Raw genomic sequence first — 17,117 nt, forward strand, 5'->3', positions numbered from 1 at the left:
TGTAGACCTGGATCTTTCCGTATAGCTGACAGCATGCATCTCACATCTCTTTATCACCAAAAATATTGAATCTATCTATGTACATGTACACATACTATAATAACAACGATTGAAATTCCATTAGGTTTCATCCTTTTTGTTGAAGTTTACTTAATAAAGCCGGGTCAACACTGTGTAACAAAATTCAGTGATAAAAATTAAGTCGCCCAGTAGCCCATGGCTACTAAATTTTGAGCTGGGCTACCAAATTTTGGATAAAATTTAGCTAACATACAGAAAGTATAAAACATGGCCTGGGTTACCAGCTTGTACTTCCTAATAATTACCCCTGCAAATCACATCTATCGGATCTGCAAGTATAATGCAACCTAACAGTAACCAATTCAAATTCAACAAGGAATGTAAAGCTTCCCAGGCGACCGTATGAATTTGGGCAAGTATCAACACAGCATTCAAACTTGATACAACTGAACTCTAAATTTTTCATTTTGTTGGTAGTAACTTATCCAGGATCACAGCGGAAATCATTGCAGTAACAGCATGATAATATTGAATTTTATTTCATTTTTCGTTTTATACAATTGTTGACTTCTTCGAATATTTGATAAATGTGTCCTTATATGCTGTTCGACTAGGTATAACACATGTTGATCCAATCCAAATGAGCTGTTCGATCACACTTATCTGTACTTTCCCTGTAAAATAACATTGGAGACACTTACAGAAAAAAATTCTAGTTCAAAATAAAACTTGGGTTGGGGCTTGTATTTGATGTCAGAATATAATATTTTTATTCAATGAATTCACAGAATTTGGAACTCCTTTTTTTATTTAAAAATTAAAAAAAAGCCCTCATTTCACGTATAAAAAATGGTGCCAAACAAAACCTTGTGACGAATTCAAAACTAGCTTTCTGCGTGTCATATGCTCGCAGTAGAACATATAGTGTCTTGGCATAAAATTTGCATAGAATCTTCCCAAAATTCGCAACTTGTCATGTTATGAGAACCCTTCATTAATTATTATTATATCCTACTCTAATTTTAATACAAGGTTGCGGTGCGACGATTGAAATTAAGAATGAAGCTATAGGACAGTACATGTACGTTCTACATCACCACCTTTGACCCTTTTTGTTTACATTCACATGTATACTTTATTGTGTTGCTATATAATTATTGTGTGGCCATTGGACTTAATTGGTTAGAGTAAGTTCTAAGAGATTAGAGAGAGCACTGAACATAGGCTCACGCCTTACCTTCTTAATACGGGATATCTCTAGGAGCAGTGTCAAACACAACCTTCTCCAGTGAAACCACGTGTAGAAGAGAGTGAGTTGGATGCTGGGATGTTGGAGCCCATCTCCTGGTGACGTCACGGGTACATGTCCTCTATGGTCCGAGGGAATTCCCCACTTGGTGTGCGACTCATCCTTGGTCGGACGTAACAGTTATGCCACTCAGATTGGAATGTTCTAACCTAATTCCACAACATACCCTCCACTTTAAAAAGGAGGAATTCATATTCCGACAAAAGTCAACTGTCTGAAATTCCCTTTACATCACTGATAGTGGTTACTATGGTGAATCCATTTGACCATTACATGTACGTCACCAGAGACTTAACATCAAACTCGCTGTTGGAAATTTAAAAGTCATAGAAACATAATTACTTGATAATTTAATACTGGACGACTATCAATGAACAGGATCCTCTATTTGATCCAAGGAAACGACTTGAATAAATCCACAGTTTTTATTTGGCTCTACTGGAAAACCAATCCGCAGTTTTTCTTTGGCTCAATTGAAAAACCAATCCACAGTTTTCCTAGGCTAAACTGGAAAACCAACCATTTCAGTCCTATTCAACCCGCAACCCTAGCTCAACAGCTTTAACCTGATTTCACTGAAATACCAATCACCATCAGGTGACAAACCACCATGGTCATCGAACAACACCATATTCCGCCTGAGTATGTGTACATCCAAGGAACTTTTTCCTGATGTCTATTCACGAGATTACAAATCGCATGACCATAATTGCAGTTCCGGTAAGTGTAAGACATCATGAATTGTCCAGTAAAAATATATCAACTATACGTAACTAACCACTACTGAAAAATATCTGACTTTAAAACTTTTGATTGCCACTAGAAAACTTTACTGTCTTTCAAACATTTAATGAAATAATTTAGACATTTACACCAACCACTCGTGGATTGGGAAAGTGGTCTTTTACATGCACAAGGCGTGACATTTCTTTGCACATGGGACATTGGTTTAACGTCTGATCCGACATAGCCCTCAAAAACTTTAGAATTAACCTTATTCTAAAATAATTTAATAAATATATATAAAGATATAATTAACACGGAAAAATGATAACTTTTCACAAAGTCATAACTATATTTTTGAAAATTGCCTAAATTATAATCAATCACATATATTTTTGAAAATGGCTTAAATTCAGTTAATTAGATACAACCTGTATCTATTCATATTATCGTTAAGTACGATAACAATTAAAAAACCCACAAAAACCCACAAAAACGGGGTTTACGGGTATCTTAACCCATATCAGTTCACTGGTGTGGTGTTTCTTCACCTAAACTGCACCTCCACCTCTACAATCTCTTCTTTGCACATAGATAGAGGTAAGAGTGGATCCACCTCGAATCCCTTATAAAACAACATCACAGTTGCTTTACTGTGAGCTAACCTCTCCCTTGCCAGGGAGGCTACTTCACAAAAAGACCTGGAGGGCACCAGGATCTTCCTGTCATTGTAGATTATTGCCACCATTCTTGGTGCGTGTGCGTCTTCCTCCACCCCTAAGTGACGGAAGCTTTCCTCTAAGGAAACAGCACTTATCGCTGTAGTTTCTGACTTGGCCACCTTCTCTATTGGAGTGGCAGGAGTAGTTTCAGCCCCAGATTTGGCCCAAGGCCAAAACAAAGAATCCATCCTATTCACTTCATCCTCCGAAAAGGATCTTCCGGAGATGTATGTACAATCTCTCACTGCCTTCTGTGCCCAAACTGGTAACAGGTTAAATATCCCTGCTAACACCCGAGGGTGTAACAAGAACTCAGCTGCATTCAGCTCCTCAGCTTTGTTAACTACATAGTGTTTTTGAATGGACCAGCCCATCACTCTGGCCACAGCTCTCAGCACATCCATTTCTTTAGATAGAGGTACCAGGTTGTAAGATACCCTTACCTTTGCTCTCAAACAGGTAAGAAACTGGTGGTAGGTAGGCTTCTCTAATTCGGTAATACACCTGGCAGGCTGCATCAGTATGAATCCTTTGAACTTGTGAAATCCTGGATCCCCCATTACCTCTTTTGGCGGATCCAGGGAAAACACCTCACTCAGGTGTCCCTCAAACAAATACCTCTTAAGGGATCCTGTCTTCTCCCCGCATCCCCCTGATGTGATATGTGCTTGAGGGTCCCCTACCACGTCTGGATAGCGCCGACGGTGAGGACTCCGCGCCTGCTGGTATCAGAACCACCTCTTCAGGCACCGACTCAACCTTCATCTCCCCTTCAGGCTGATCGGCCTCAACCGGAGCCCTGTCCCCTTCTTCCTGTTCTATCTTGGGCTTAACCTTCATCTCCCCTTCAGCCCTGGCCCCTTCTTTTTGTTCCATCTTGGGCTTAACTACTGTTTCCTTGGTGACAGGTGATGTCACCACCTCCTCCTGCACCACACGCTGTCCAGCATCAAACTTTCTAATGGCTTGCATCATCTCTGCCATTGGAGATTCTTCTTTTCCGGGTGAATCACCCTTAACCCACTCTGGGAAAGCACTTCCTTTCCCGTGGGAGGTATCCTTCCACCATATGTTTTTTTTCTCCCCAGAACTCATACTCTGATCAATCTGGAAGTATAAATCAGAAGTACATAGATATCTATTAAGATAACTACTATTATCATATTAACTTTTCCCCTACTATTTTAATTATCAGCTCCCCCATACCAGCTTCCCCTTCTCCTATATTTTTTTTCTTTTTTATTTGCTATTGCCCTTGTGGGTTTCGCGACGTTACGAACCGACAGTTAGGACACATATACGTCTCCATTTCTTCAGCTTCTTGGGGACTGATCTTTATGCAAGACAGGTGGAACCATTATTTGCAGCTATCACACTGAACCATCAACTCACCAGTATCTGGTCCTCTACACACACAATACTGTGGTTTATTTGACTTCTTGATGAGAACATTCTCACCTTGCAGCAGCTTCTCTCTACACATACTCAACCATGACGGAATTTTCCTATCTCTGTACAGTTTCAAACAAACATGGTTTGTGTTAAATACAGTTCTTTGGAGCCTCACCTATAAACATAAGGTGCAATCATAGCTAGCACTATTCCTGGGCCTTTCCAGGAAAAAGATAATTTCTCATTCTTTCCCTTTACCTGGGCACTATCGAAAACATATACCAGATCTCCAATTTTGTATTGCTTCTCCAATACACGAAGGTCATAATTCTTCTTCATCTTTACTTGGGTGGTCTTTAGAGACTTCCTGACAAATTCATTTGCATCATGAATTGCTTTCTCTAGTGATACCACATTCATTCAAGTGAAAAGAAAGAAATGGATGTCAGATCAAACATGGGATACAATATCTGAAAGAAGGGAAATAAAAGAAAAGTTGATGAGTGCCAAAACCAGACAGCAAAAGAAAAACCTGCAAGACCTTTACAGCGCAAAAGACAGAGAAGTGAAGAAAAGCTGTAAAAGAGATAAAAGAAACCATGCTGAAAAGTTAGCAGTAGAAGCTGAAAACGCCTGCTTAAAAGGAGACATCAAAACATTGTATAACATCACAAAACAACTCAGTGGAAAGATCTCTCAAAATGAAAATTTACCAGTCAAAGATAAAAACAACAATACCCTCACAAAGCTAGAAGATCAGCTTGACAGATGGAAAGAACACTTTAGTGAGGTATTGAACAGACCACCACCAACAAATCCACCAATACTTGAAGAAGGTCCAACACTTAACATAGAGACTGACAAAATTACCGAAAATGAAGTAAGAAAAGCCCTAAAACATCTTAAGAATGGGAAAGCAGCGGGAATCGATGGCATACCACCAGAAGCCCTCAAGTCCATGAATGACACTACCATTCAATATCTTCTTGGGCTATTAAACCAGATATGGGAAAAAGAAAAAATTCCAAAAGACTGGCAAAAGGGACTCTTGGTAAAACTACCTAAAATGGGGACAAATCCAATTGCAACAACTGGAGAGGAATAACTCTTTTGTCCACTCCTAGTAAAATCCTATGCAGTATAATCTTACAAAGAATGAAAGAAGAGATTAATAGCAAGCTGAGAGATGAACAAGCTGGATTTAGACAAGAACCATCATGTGTCGACCAGATTGCTACACTCAGAATAATTATTGAGCAAACGATCGAATGGCAGTCATCCCTATATCTATATTTATTGACTTCCAGAAAGCATTTGACAGCATAGATCATCAGGTCTTGTGGAACATTCTAGGACACTATGGGATTCCACCTAAGATTATTTCCATGATTAAGTTACTGTATGAAGAATTCTCTTGTCAGGTCATACATGCTGGTACATTGACGGATCCTTTCCCTGTAACAACTGGCGTAAGGCAAGGATGCATTCTCTCTCCCCTTCCCTTTCTCATAGTCATCGACTGGATAGCAACAACAGCTTACAACGACCCTCATGGTATACAATGGACACTAACATCTCGTCTAGAAGACCTCGAATTTGCAGACGACATATGCACGCTATCGCATCGTCTTCAGGATTCCCAACACCAGGTCAACCATCTCGAAGAAATAGATATTATAGAAATAGCTGTATATCAACACAGCCAAAACCAAAGCCATGAGAATCCAACAAAACCAGATGGATCCAATATTGGTAAATAACCAACAGATAGAGAATGTAGATAAATTTACGTACCTTGGAAGTGTCATGAGTACAATTGGAGGCACTGACATTACAGGCTTTTTCCATTCTAAAGCCAGTATGGAAAAGTAGTACACTGAGAACGGCTAATAAGATCAGAATTTTCAACAGCAATGTTAAGTCTGTCCTGTTATATGGTTGCGAGACCTGGAGAGAAACAGCAAACACCATGAAATCTATACAAGTCTTTGTTAACAAGTGCCTAAGAAATATACTGAATATCAGATGGCCAGAAAAAATAACAAACAAGAAACTCTGGCAAAGAACAAAACAACAACCAATAGAAAACACCATTCGAACCCGAAAATGGAAATGGATTGGTCATACTTTAAGGAAGAACAATAAAAACACTACAAAGCAAACTTTAGATTGGAATCCCCAAGGGCAAAGAAAAAGAGGAAGACCAAAGAACACCTGGAGGAGGGGTTTGAACTCTGAACTGAAGAGAGTAGGACTAACGTGGAAAAATTGTAACACCATCGCCCAAAACCGAAGCGAATGGAGAGAAACTGTAGTCGCCCTATGTCCACCCATGGACGAAATGGAATAAATCATCAATCAGTGATACCACATACTCCTCTGGTCCCTCATATGTGTTCATACCTGTACCCCCATACATCAAATCTACTGGCTGATTTGTCTCACGACCTAACATCAGCATATTTGGGGTATACCCAGTACTTCGGTTTACATTAGATCTTAATGTTCCAGCTAATTGGGCTAAATGAACATCCCATTGTCTTGCTGCTTGCTAACAAAACATCTCAATGCATCCATTAAACTTCTATTTTGTCTTTCCACCTGACCATTCGCAGAGGGTCTATAAGGCGTCGTTCTGGCTTTGTGAATCTGAAGTAAATCACACATCGCCTTAAATAAAGTACTTTCAAAATTTCTTCCTTGATCAGAGAATATCTCAAATGGGTATCCGAATCTGCTAAAGAATTCATTAACTGCTGATTGGGCTGTCAATTCTGCTGTCTGGGATGGCAATGGTATACATCCAGTCCATTTAGAGAATTGATCCACCATCATTAATATATACTCATTCCCGCTTTTCGTTTTCGGGAGAAAACCCAGGAAATCTAAATGTAGTCTTTCCATAGGATAATCGGTCATAGGGCATTTCCCATACCTGGTTGGTTTCTTATTCTTATTGCAGATTTCACATGTCGCTACGAAGTGTTTGATGTCTCTTGACATATTATACCAATGATATTTGTCTTTCACCCTCATGGTGGTTCTGGATACACCTTGGTGTCTTGAACTTGGTAATTCATGGCATAATTCCATGATCAGATTTTTTTAAAGAATCTGGCACCACCAATCGGATATTTCCACTCTCTTTCTTTGGATTACTTTTCAGTATACCATCCTCATCCAGGAAAAACAGTTCTTTGTTAATCCAATAACTCTTAGTCGCTGGAGAGGATATGAACAGTTCGTTTTTGTGTGGGCTCCTCCTTGTTTTTCAACCACGCTAACAAAGGCTTTAGCTCCGAATCCCCTGCTGGTTTGCTTCTTATCTGGTCAGAAGAAAAGCCTAACAAGCTAATTCCTTCCCCACGGGATATAGCTGTAACAGCACACATCACACCTGTGGTTGCTATTATCATTGTCTTTGTAGGAGAGCACTCCAGATCTATACTGGTACTAAAACACTGATTAAATTCCCCTCCACACTCTGGTCTTACATTAGTTTTCTCTGTTTCAGTAAACAGTTCTACCAGTGCTATTGCTGGTTCTTCAACTGGTTTATTAGGGACTTTCCCCTTCCTCGCTAGATGTACAGCTTCATCAACCTCCTGTAAAAATCTAGCCCAGTCTCTATGAGCTCTGTTGCAATATTTGCAATCTTTACATGGCAGTTGATTTAGCTCGATTCCAGGTCTATACTAAGTACAGCTTGGTTCTACATCGGGTATCCTGCTTAAACCATCAGCGTTACCATGATGACTTTCAGGTCGATGTTTGATAATCATATCATACTGACCCAGTTCTTCTATCCATCTAGCCAGCTGTCCCTGTGGTTCTTTAAAATTCGTCAACCATGTGAGACTACTTTGATCTGTGCGTACCACAAACTGCTTACCCGATAGGTAGTGTTTGAATTGTCTAGTGAATCTAATCACAGCCAGCAATTCCTTTCTGGTAGTACAATATCTCTGTTGTTCTGATGTAAGTACAAAACTACCATAGGCAATAGTTCGCCCTTTTCCATCCTGCACCTGGACTAATTCGGCACATATTGCCTTGTCTGACGCATCTGTGTACTCTTTACTATTCGGCAGTGTTAACACTGGAGCTGAAAGCAATCTTCTTTTCAGTTGATAAAAGGACTGTTCTCTCTCAAGATTCCAAGTAAATAGTTTCTCACCTGTAATTTCATACAGTGGTGCTGAAATTTTGGCATAATTTCTCAAGAATGATCTATGATAATAGGCGAATCCTCGGAATTTTTGCACATAGTTGGTACACGTTGGAATAGGCCAATCTTTTACTGTTTTTCTTAAATGTTTTGGACCGATTTCAAGTCCTTGTTGACTTACAACTCTTCCCAGGAATTCCACTAATGCCTTGAAAAGTGCACATTTTCTGGGTTTCAACTTCAACTGATACTCCATAAAACATTTAAATACTTCTTCCAGATTCTTTAAATGTTCTTCAAATGTTGTACCTAGAACCAAGATATCATCTAGGAAAGCCAACACTGTTTTCCAGGTTAATCCTCGGAGTACCGAATTCATTACCCTGGCATAATTTCCAGGTGTGTTGCACAACACAAAGGTCATCTTTACACATTCATATATACCGTACTTTGTTACAAACGCTGTCTTCTTTCGATCTTCTTCTTTAATATTAATTTGCCAGTAAACACTGTTGGCATCTAACTTGGAATACCACACATTCCCTGACAACGTGTCAAGACACTCATCCATCAGTGGTAATGGAAACACATCCTTAGTTGTCACAGCAATCAGCTTCCTATAATCTATGCACCAGTGTACTCCACCGTCTTTCTTACCTATCAGAACTGGTGCAGAGCACCATTCCAAAATTGAAGGTTGTATTACACCTGCTTCTAACATTTTCTGCAACTGTGCTTCTTCTTCCCGCACAAAACAGTCTGGAGTTCTACGCATTCTCTGCTTGATTAGTTTTGCTGTTCTGTTCCTATGTCTATTGAATGTTCAATTGCTGTGAAGTTTCCTAGATCAAAGTCGTTTGTGGCAAATACATCATGGTATCTTAACAACAGCTTTTTAAGTTGCCTCTTTTGTGTTGGATTCAGCTGTTCACAAGAATCCTTGCACAATCCTTTCAAATTCTTAGGGATTTCCTCATTCTCTGTCTTTTCTATTGACTCATGACAGACACCTGTGCTGACTGATGTATTTTTATCCATTGGCTGAAATACTGCTGCTGGGTGTACAACACCAACGTCTGTTCCTTGTCGAATTTTTACAGGATTATCACCAACATTCAGCATACACACAGTTGGAGCATTCTCTTTAGAACATATTGTTCTTGGCATTCATTCCTTCTATAGGTTCAACCACATAATCATTTTTCATGCAATGCTGTCCAAGTGTTAATCTTACTGCTGAATTTGTTGGAACCACCACAGTCTCCGGAATTGTCACTTTATGTACTCTCACCTTGGAGACTATAGTTTCTGACTCACTTCCTTTTGTCAGTTCAAACCTTCTCCCATCCCGTGTCAGATCAAGCCTATTGTAGTCAATAGTTGCTTTGTGTTTACTTAGGAAATCATCCCCTATTAGCATATCACAATCCAAGGGTGCTAAATACAGGCGATTAGTAAAGGGTTGACCCTGTAAATAGAATATCTTTGGATTAACTATGCTACATTTCATTGACATTCCTGTCCCAGCTCCATGCATAATTGACTCTTTGATAATAAATGGATTTTTCCTCAATTGATTGAATAACCTCTGATTGAATTATGGTTACCTCTCAACCTGTGTCAATCATAGCATTTACATTAATACCTTGGGTACAGTCCTTCAGTCTCAACAAACTAGCTGTTCCTAATGATGAAACACTGGCAGTTCCATCATTGACATTTTCAACTTCTTCAGTGTTAAATTTTACTTTGGACTTCTTCCCCTCTTTCTTTGGGATTGCTTCCTATTTTCATATTGCTTTTCTCTCTCAGGGCAATCATTAGCAAAATGCCCTGGAATTTCACAATTCCAAACTCATTGGATCGTCTACCGTTTCTCCAGCTACGACCAATACCTCTACCATATCTATGGCCACTATCACTTGAAAGTGTTTCCTGATAGGGTCTTCTCCCTGTATCTGGAGAATTTCTCCTTTGAGGTCCAGGATGTCTGTGTCCACCTTTTGAAACGGGTCTAAGTCGTCTCTCAAGATTACTTTGTCTTGTCTCCATTTGTCTCTGGTACATACTGAGCTGAGTTATGTTGTCACTCATTTTCTTCATTGCTCTGGCTCATTCACTGTACCACGGGTGTATCTATTTGTTTTACACTCTGTTCTGATTCTGTTTTATGTGTGCCCACCTTAGTAACAGACTGACACACTTTTCTAGTATGTTGGAACCATTTAACCGTGTCCAGCGCATCTTCCGTAGAATTTTGCTTCGCCATGCATGCATTTTGACCTGCTTCAGGATCATTACATCCTTGGCAAAATCTCATTATTGCCTCTTTAGTCATATGTTCTTCAGGAAAATCCTTAAAGGCTTTTTCTGCAAGTCACAAAACTCTATCAGCCCATTCTTCTAAGGTTTCTTTTGGCTCTTGTACACATTGTCTGAACTGGTGTTTCCTGCAACTCCAAAAAACCAAATCTCTTCTCCATCTTTAGAATCAATGTGTCAAACGACATCATCTTGTCCTGCTCCAGAAGCATAGTGTAAAAATCACTTGCTTTATCTTCCAGACAGAAACACAATTGATAAGTTTTTCCTTTTCATCCAAGTCTTCCAATCTAGCATACCCCTTAAATTTGGTATAAAAGGATTTCCAATTACCTTTCCCTGTGAACTTCAAACCACTAGGTATCTTGGATGAGGAAGTTCTTTTCTTAGACTGCCTTAGCGATCGTCTACTGATATGACTTTCTTGGTCTGTTTTGGGACTATCCCTTGTCTTTCTGCGTTCCATTAGGAGGCTTCTCCGATCATTATAAGTACTATCATTTTCTTCTGTGGAAGAGTCAGACTCGTATCTAAGAGTTATGTTATTACCACGTCTAGCCTGAGCCTTTGCTCGTCTGCCTTTTCTTTGACGAACTTTTGATGACATATCAGACAACTCAGCTCAGAGTCTTTAGTTGTATACTCATCATATAGTTGATCTAGTTCTCTTGGAGCTTTTGGGGCTGCTGGTCTACTTCCGAATCGATGAATTTGTGAGTGCAAACTCAATGTCCTATGGCTATTTTTACTCATTACATCTGTTTGACGTGAGAAACGTGTGCTCTGATTCACTATATTTGTTGTTTTAGATATTCCTGGTGTCTCATTACATTGTTGATACCTATGGATCTCTGATGACTTAGGGGAAATAAACTTGTTGAATGTGCTTTCACATATTGGAAACTTAGTACAGTTACCCTTTGATCTTGTATATGTGTAGTCACATAATGTGGTCTTTGTTGATAGCTGGTGAAAGCTACTCTATCTTGTTGATGGTTAGTTGAATGATGTTGATGTTTATTGACATCTTGTAAAAGTCCATCATTCTGCATATTAACATGTGTCAATGCGGGACTGGATCCCGTACCCATATTAGCAATGTTGATAGGTTATTGAACCTTGTTGATACCTTGTTGATGTTGAAGTTGAGGTACTTGGAAAGATAGTATCACCTGTTGAACATGATTGCGTTCACTTACTACTTGTTTAATTTGTTCTAAGATTTCATTCCATTTGGTATCTTGTTGAATGTATGTTGATTCTTGTTGATTGTGTTTCAACACCTGTTGACGTGGATGCTGAACATGCATATGGGCCTTTCTTTTTGGTTTGTTTAATGTTGGTTGGTGAGAACCTAACATAGGCGATTTATTATCATATCCACCTTGTTGAAGCCTGTTGACAGCTTGTTGAGGGCTATCATAACTTTACTGACATTCAGAATTAATTATGGTGTCTATTGAGGTATCTGGTATACCTATGGTTACTTGTTGAGACACTATATAACTTGTAGAGGCTTGTTGAAACTTTGTTGACATTTGTTGACATCACTTGAAATGTTGTTGAAGACTACTTGTTTTTGGCGCTTGGAAGTCAAAACGTCAATATCAAATTGTTTCAATCAACATTTTAATCAGTCATCACCACTTGACTCCGTCAGTTGTTCAAATGTTTGTTGACGTAGCCGATTCAACTCCATTCTGAGTTTATCTGTTTCGTCCTTGGCTTGACGAAGTTTATCTGTTGCCCCAATTGACCTCTTGTCCATTTTTGGAGTACTATGTTTAAGTCTAGCCAAATCATCACTCGGACTAAGTATTGGTTGACCTTGGTGTCTTGATTGAGGTTGTTGAACATGTTCATATTTATCAACATGGTGTGTAGCACCACTACTACTATCATGACTAACCTCATTATCTTTCTCCGAAACTCTTTTCTTGAGTTTCAGTGCCTCATTCGCACTATCTTCTGTATCAGTATTTGAGGCTGATAAAACACTTGCCAGTTCCCGTTTTAACCTGTCTTCTTTATATGTTTTATCCCTCTGCCCTTTACTTTGCACCTCTGTACTGGCATTCAAAATGAATTCTGATACATGCCTCCGAAAATCATGATAGTGTTTTGATTTCTTCATCTCAGGTCACTTTATTGTCTATGTGCATAGACTTCTGACCTTCAGATTGGGCTTTTGGAGTACTTGTCCCTTGCTCTCCCGTCTTTGCATCTAACACTGGTTTCATATTTGAATCACCTGGCCGTATTACCACCCACTCGTTCACCAATTTGTTCAATGGAAAAACTTCGTTTCTCAGTTTGAACTAACCTCGGGTCAAAATCTGGATCGTCTGGTAATTCTACACCAAAGTCAATTTGTCTCAATAAATCTTCACTTGTATTCAGGCCATGAATACTGCCCAATACTTCTCTGGAAATGCGGGCTCATGCATTACGCATGCTTATAATACAGTGTGCCGTTGACCGCCCTATTCCAGGAAGTTCCCGTAACTCATCACAGCTACATACATTTATTACAACTCTATTTTAATTGGTCAGCCATAGTGCCCCAAAAATAACCGTATTGTATCGTTGCACCCTTGTACAAAATGTACCGATATGTTAAATACACCGACACCGAAAAACCTCTGAAAATATATCGATTTATAATAGTTCGTTAACTAAAATCTATTTTCGTTTCGCAGTTTTCAAGAACTGTTATAAAAATACACAAATAGTACGTAACTTCCGGTATGACGCTGACCTCGACTGCACAAGAAATTGTAGCTTTAACTATCTATTTTTAGCTTTCCGCTAACTTTAAACAAGTGAATACACTTATTTAAAAGGAGTTACAACTCATGTCAAATTAAACATACAATGTTTGGAATATGGGAAAAAACATCCAATCATCCAAACTTACATGCATGAACTACTTTGCATAATCAATAATGACGTTCACTGTCCAGTGACCTCTTTAACCAAATTTGCACCCACACTACCAATTATTGTGGTGCTATATAATTATTGTGTGACTCATCCTTGGTCCGACGTAACAGTTATGCCACTCAGATCGGAATGTTCTAACCTAATTCCACAACAACTTAATAATGTACGTGTGCTGTGTCTTCAAAGTAAAATTGTATGTTTAAATGGACTACTTCTATATGCGACATCGGAGGAAAATAATTTTTACTTTTTAGGAAACTAGAAACACTTACCATAAAATTAATGTACATGATCCAATTTTAAACCAAGAAATATCATCGGTGCACCAGAGTTTACCACCAGATTACGATTTTACAAAACTTATCCATCCCAAGAAATCCTCGTTTTACATATTGGTCAAGCAAACGGCACGATCCACACTAGCTGTTTCCTATTCACCATACATGTAGAAAGCAATTTTTACAAGTCATATGTTATCAACACGTGAATGTCGTTCATATTCGATCATTTTCCGTATCAGAACCAACAATTTGCGGCCATTTTCTCTGACGACAGACGATAATCACAATGAAATGGGAGATAATTTAACTTGGATAGGTTTCTGCATGTACGGTAGCATTTATTGAGATGCGGAAAAGAAAGAGGATTTGCTTTCGCATTTCTACCGTGTGAAAGTAGCCAGATCATCGGAGCCCATTCAACAATCCAGATGGATAAATTTAGGGGACTCATTCATCAACTCACTACTAGAATGGACAGATGGGTATCTCCATTCAGCAGAAGGGGTAGATGTTATAGTTCAAAAAAGAGGAGACAACAATATAATCATCCTAGACAAATGTACACCAGATTGAACCAAAACAAGATCAGACATCACCAGATCAAGTCAACAGCAGTCCAAGATGTTGAAAAGATGTTGAAACAATAGTCATATTAGGAAGGGTTGCACTGCTATTCTAGACAATGATCAACAGACTTAAAACGAGAATAAGCCTATGGAGCAGGACCCACAGTACAAGGTCCTTCATCAATTCCACCAGGTTTGTTTGGACATCCAACAGAGACTGAGGTTGAACTCAATGGTTCGGAAGTAAAGAGTCTACTAGACATTGGTTCAACAGTTCAACTTTTAACCATAATTACTACAATAATAATTTAGCAGCCATGCCATTGCAGAAACTTACAACTCTACTCGACATGTGCAGGTGGACAACAACTCCAATATGAGGGTTATATTGAAGCTGAGTTACAGTTGCCACATTAGATGGATATCCATCTATGTATTATTTAAATTGTTCCTGATAGCAACTCCAATAGTCAGATTCCAATGTTAATCGGAACCAACACCCTCCACCATATTATGGCAATACTTCAACAACATAATGGAAAAATTATTTACATAAATCCGACCTTACATTACCATGGTATTTGACTTTTAGAATGCTGTAAATCGAGCAGTTACCATTGGAGCCAACACTATCATAAAGTTTCCAGGATATGTAGATAGAGATATACCATAGAGTACCACTTCAACCATGTTAGTCAAATCCAAACATATACTTGGATGTAGAACCAAGCTTGATCGAAAACAGATATAAAGATGAAGGAACAGTAAATGTGCAGATTGCCAATGCGATAATAAGAAACATTGTCATCGATCCGGAAGCAGTCTTGTGCGAGATGCAACCAGTCATACCATCCACTACATCAGATTTAGACAAGATAGATATCAACAAGAGCGACCTAACACCAAAGCAACTTGAGAGGGGCATGCAGTTGATCAAGTCATATGAGAGTATTTTTGTCAAAGGTGACATTGACATTGATAACATCGAAGTGAAGAATAGGATAGACTTACTGGATGACAATCTTTCAAGCAACGTTTTCGGCGAATTCCACCAGCCATGTCAAACAATACCTTAAACAGTTGCTATCAGCCAACACTATCAGGTAATCTCACAGTCCTTGGGCATCTCCAGTGGTGTTAGTCAGGAAGATGAATGACAAACTACGACTTTGTGTGGATTACCGATTGCTAAACAAGAATACCAAGAAGGATAGATTTATATCTATACAAACAATATGATCGTATTTGGCAAAACGTATGAAGAACATCTGGACAATCTTCATAAGGTTTTCTCAAGGATCCAAGAGCGTGGAATGAAGTTAGCTGGAATCCCTGGATTCCCTTAATTGCTCTTGCACTCGACAAGTGTTCTTTTTAAGAGGAAATTTAAGAATGTGGGTCATGTTATCAGAAGGTGTAGTGGATATTGATCCTGATAAGACAGACATAGCAGTGAACATGCTAAAGCCAACCAGACCTCATAATATTCTAATACAGGCGATTCATTCGTAACTACTGCAAAATCTGTAAGCTACTAACCGGCCTGATGCCAGCACCTGTACCCAAAAGATTAATTAAAAAAACATCAACAGAAAGCATGGCAATGGGGACCAGAGCAAGATTATGCCTACCAGTACTTGAAAGAATTCCTTGTGTCAGCACCTGTAGTGATTACTGAATGAAGTACAAAAAGAAGCCTTAGGAATCGGTTTGGGGCTGTATTGTACCAGGAACAGGATCGGGTAAAGAGAGTTATCAACTATGCAAGTAGGTTTATATCAAAGTCTGAGAAGCGATACCCACCAAGTTGTAATTCCGGGACTTGAAATGGGCGATGTGAGATAAGTTTAAGGAATATGGGAGCGACTTAAGAGTACTCACTGACAACAACCCCATGACGTATTTACTCACTACAATTAAACTGGATCTTACAGGACACAGATGGCTTCTTGTACTCGCTATTTTCAACTTCTTCATTGTGTACCGTCCTGTTAGGAAAAACGGAGACGCAAATGGACTTAGCCGTTTGCAACAGTCTGATGACACCGACTGAGCCAGTGTGGAGACCGAGACCATCTCTGTGGAGTCAGTGCAAGCTGTCTGTAACTCTACTCTGTAATTCGAAAGATCTTTTGGAGACAATCAGTTCAAGACTATTATCTGAATATAATAGCATTAAAACCTATGATTTTTCAACACTGTATACTTCTATTCCCCATACTCAGTTAAAATCCCGACTTGAAAACATTATACATCGTTGTTTTTCCAAAAAGATGGTACACCTAGGTACAAATAGATAGTTCTTGGTAGAGATTCCTCATACTTTGTAAGAAATAATTCCAAATCATCTTCCAAATATACAGAGGAAGATGTTTACAAAATGCTGGAATTTTTAATCGACAACATATTTGTCCAGTATGGTGGACAGGTTTTTCAACAAACGGTCGGCATTCCCATGGGAACAAATTGTGCTCCTTTACTTGCTGACCTATTCCTTCACTCTTATGAGGCTGACTTTATAGCTGATCTGATAAGAAAGAAAGAATATCGTTTGGCTAGATCCTTCAATCTCCGTTTCCGCTATATAAATGACGTATTATCTTTAAACAATTCTAATTTCAGGAATTTGATACATCGCATCTACCCAAAAGAACTTGAGATAAAGGATAC

General features: G+C 38.9%; 1 protein-coding gene across 1 annotated transcript; it reads right to left on the bottom strand.

The window, feature by feature from the left end:
- Window positions 1-544: 544 nt before the first annotated feature.
- LOC148597794 (uncharacterized) lies at window positions 545-14,146 on the bottom strand. Its single transcript, XM_088561745.1, has 3 exons — window positions 13,873-14,146; window positions 1,259-3,882; window positions 545-695 (listed from the first exon to the last, which is right to left on the bottom strand). The coding sequence occupies exons 1-2, from the start codon at window positions 13,888-13,890 to the stop codon at window positions 3,397-3,399; spliced, it is 504 nt and encodes a 167-aa protein (XP_088417871.1). The 5' UTR covers window positions 13,891-14,146; the 3' UTR covers window positions 545-695; window positions 1,259-3,396.
- Between the last annotated feature and the right edge of the window lie 2,971 nt (window positions 14,147-17,117).

Source organism: Perna viridis, chromosome 14 (genome assembly GCF_037379345.1).
Source record: "Perna viridis isolate PV_CMFRI_1.1 ecotype Kerala chromosome 14, ASM3737934v1, whole genome shotgun sequence".
Taxonomy (NCBI): domain Eukaryota; kingdom Metazoa; phylum Mollusca; class Bivalvia; order Mytilida; family Mytilidae; genus Perna; species Perna viridis.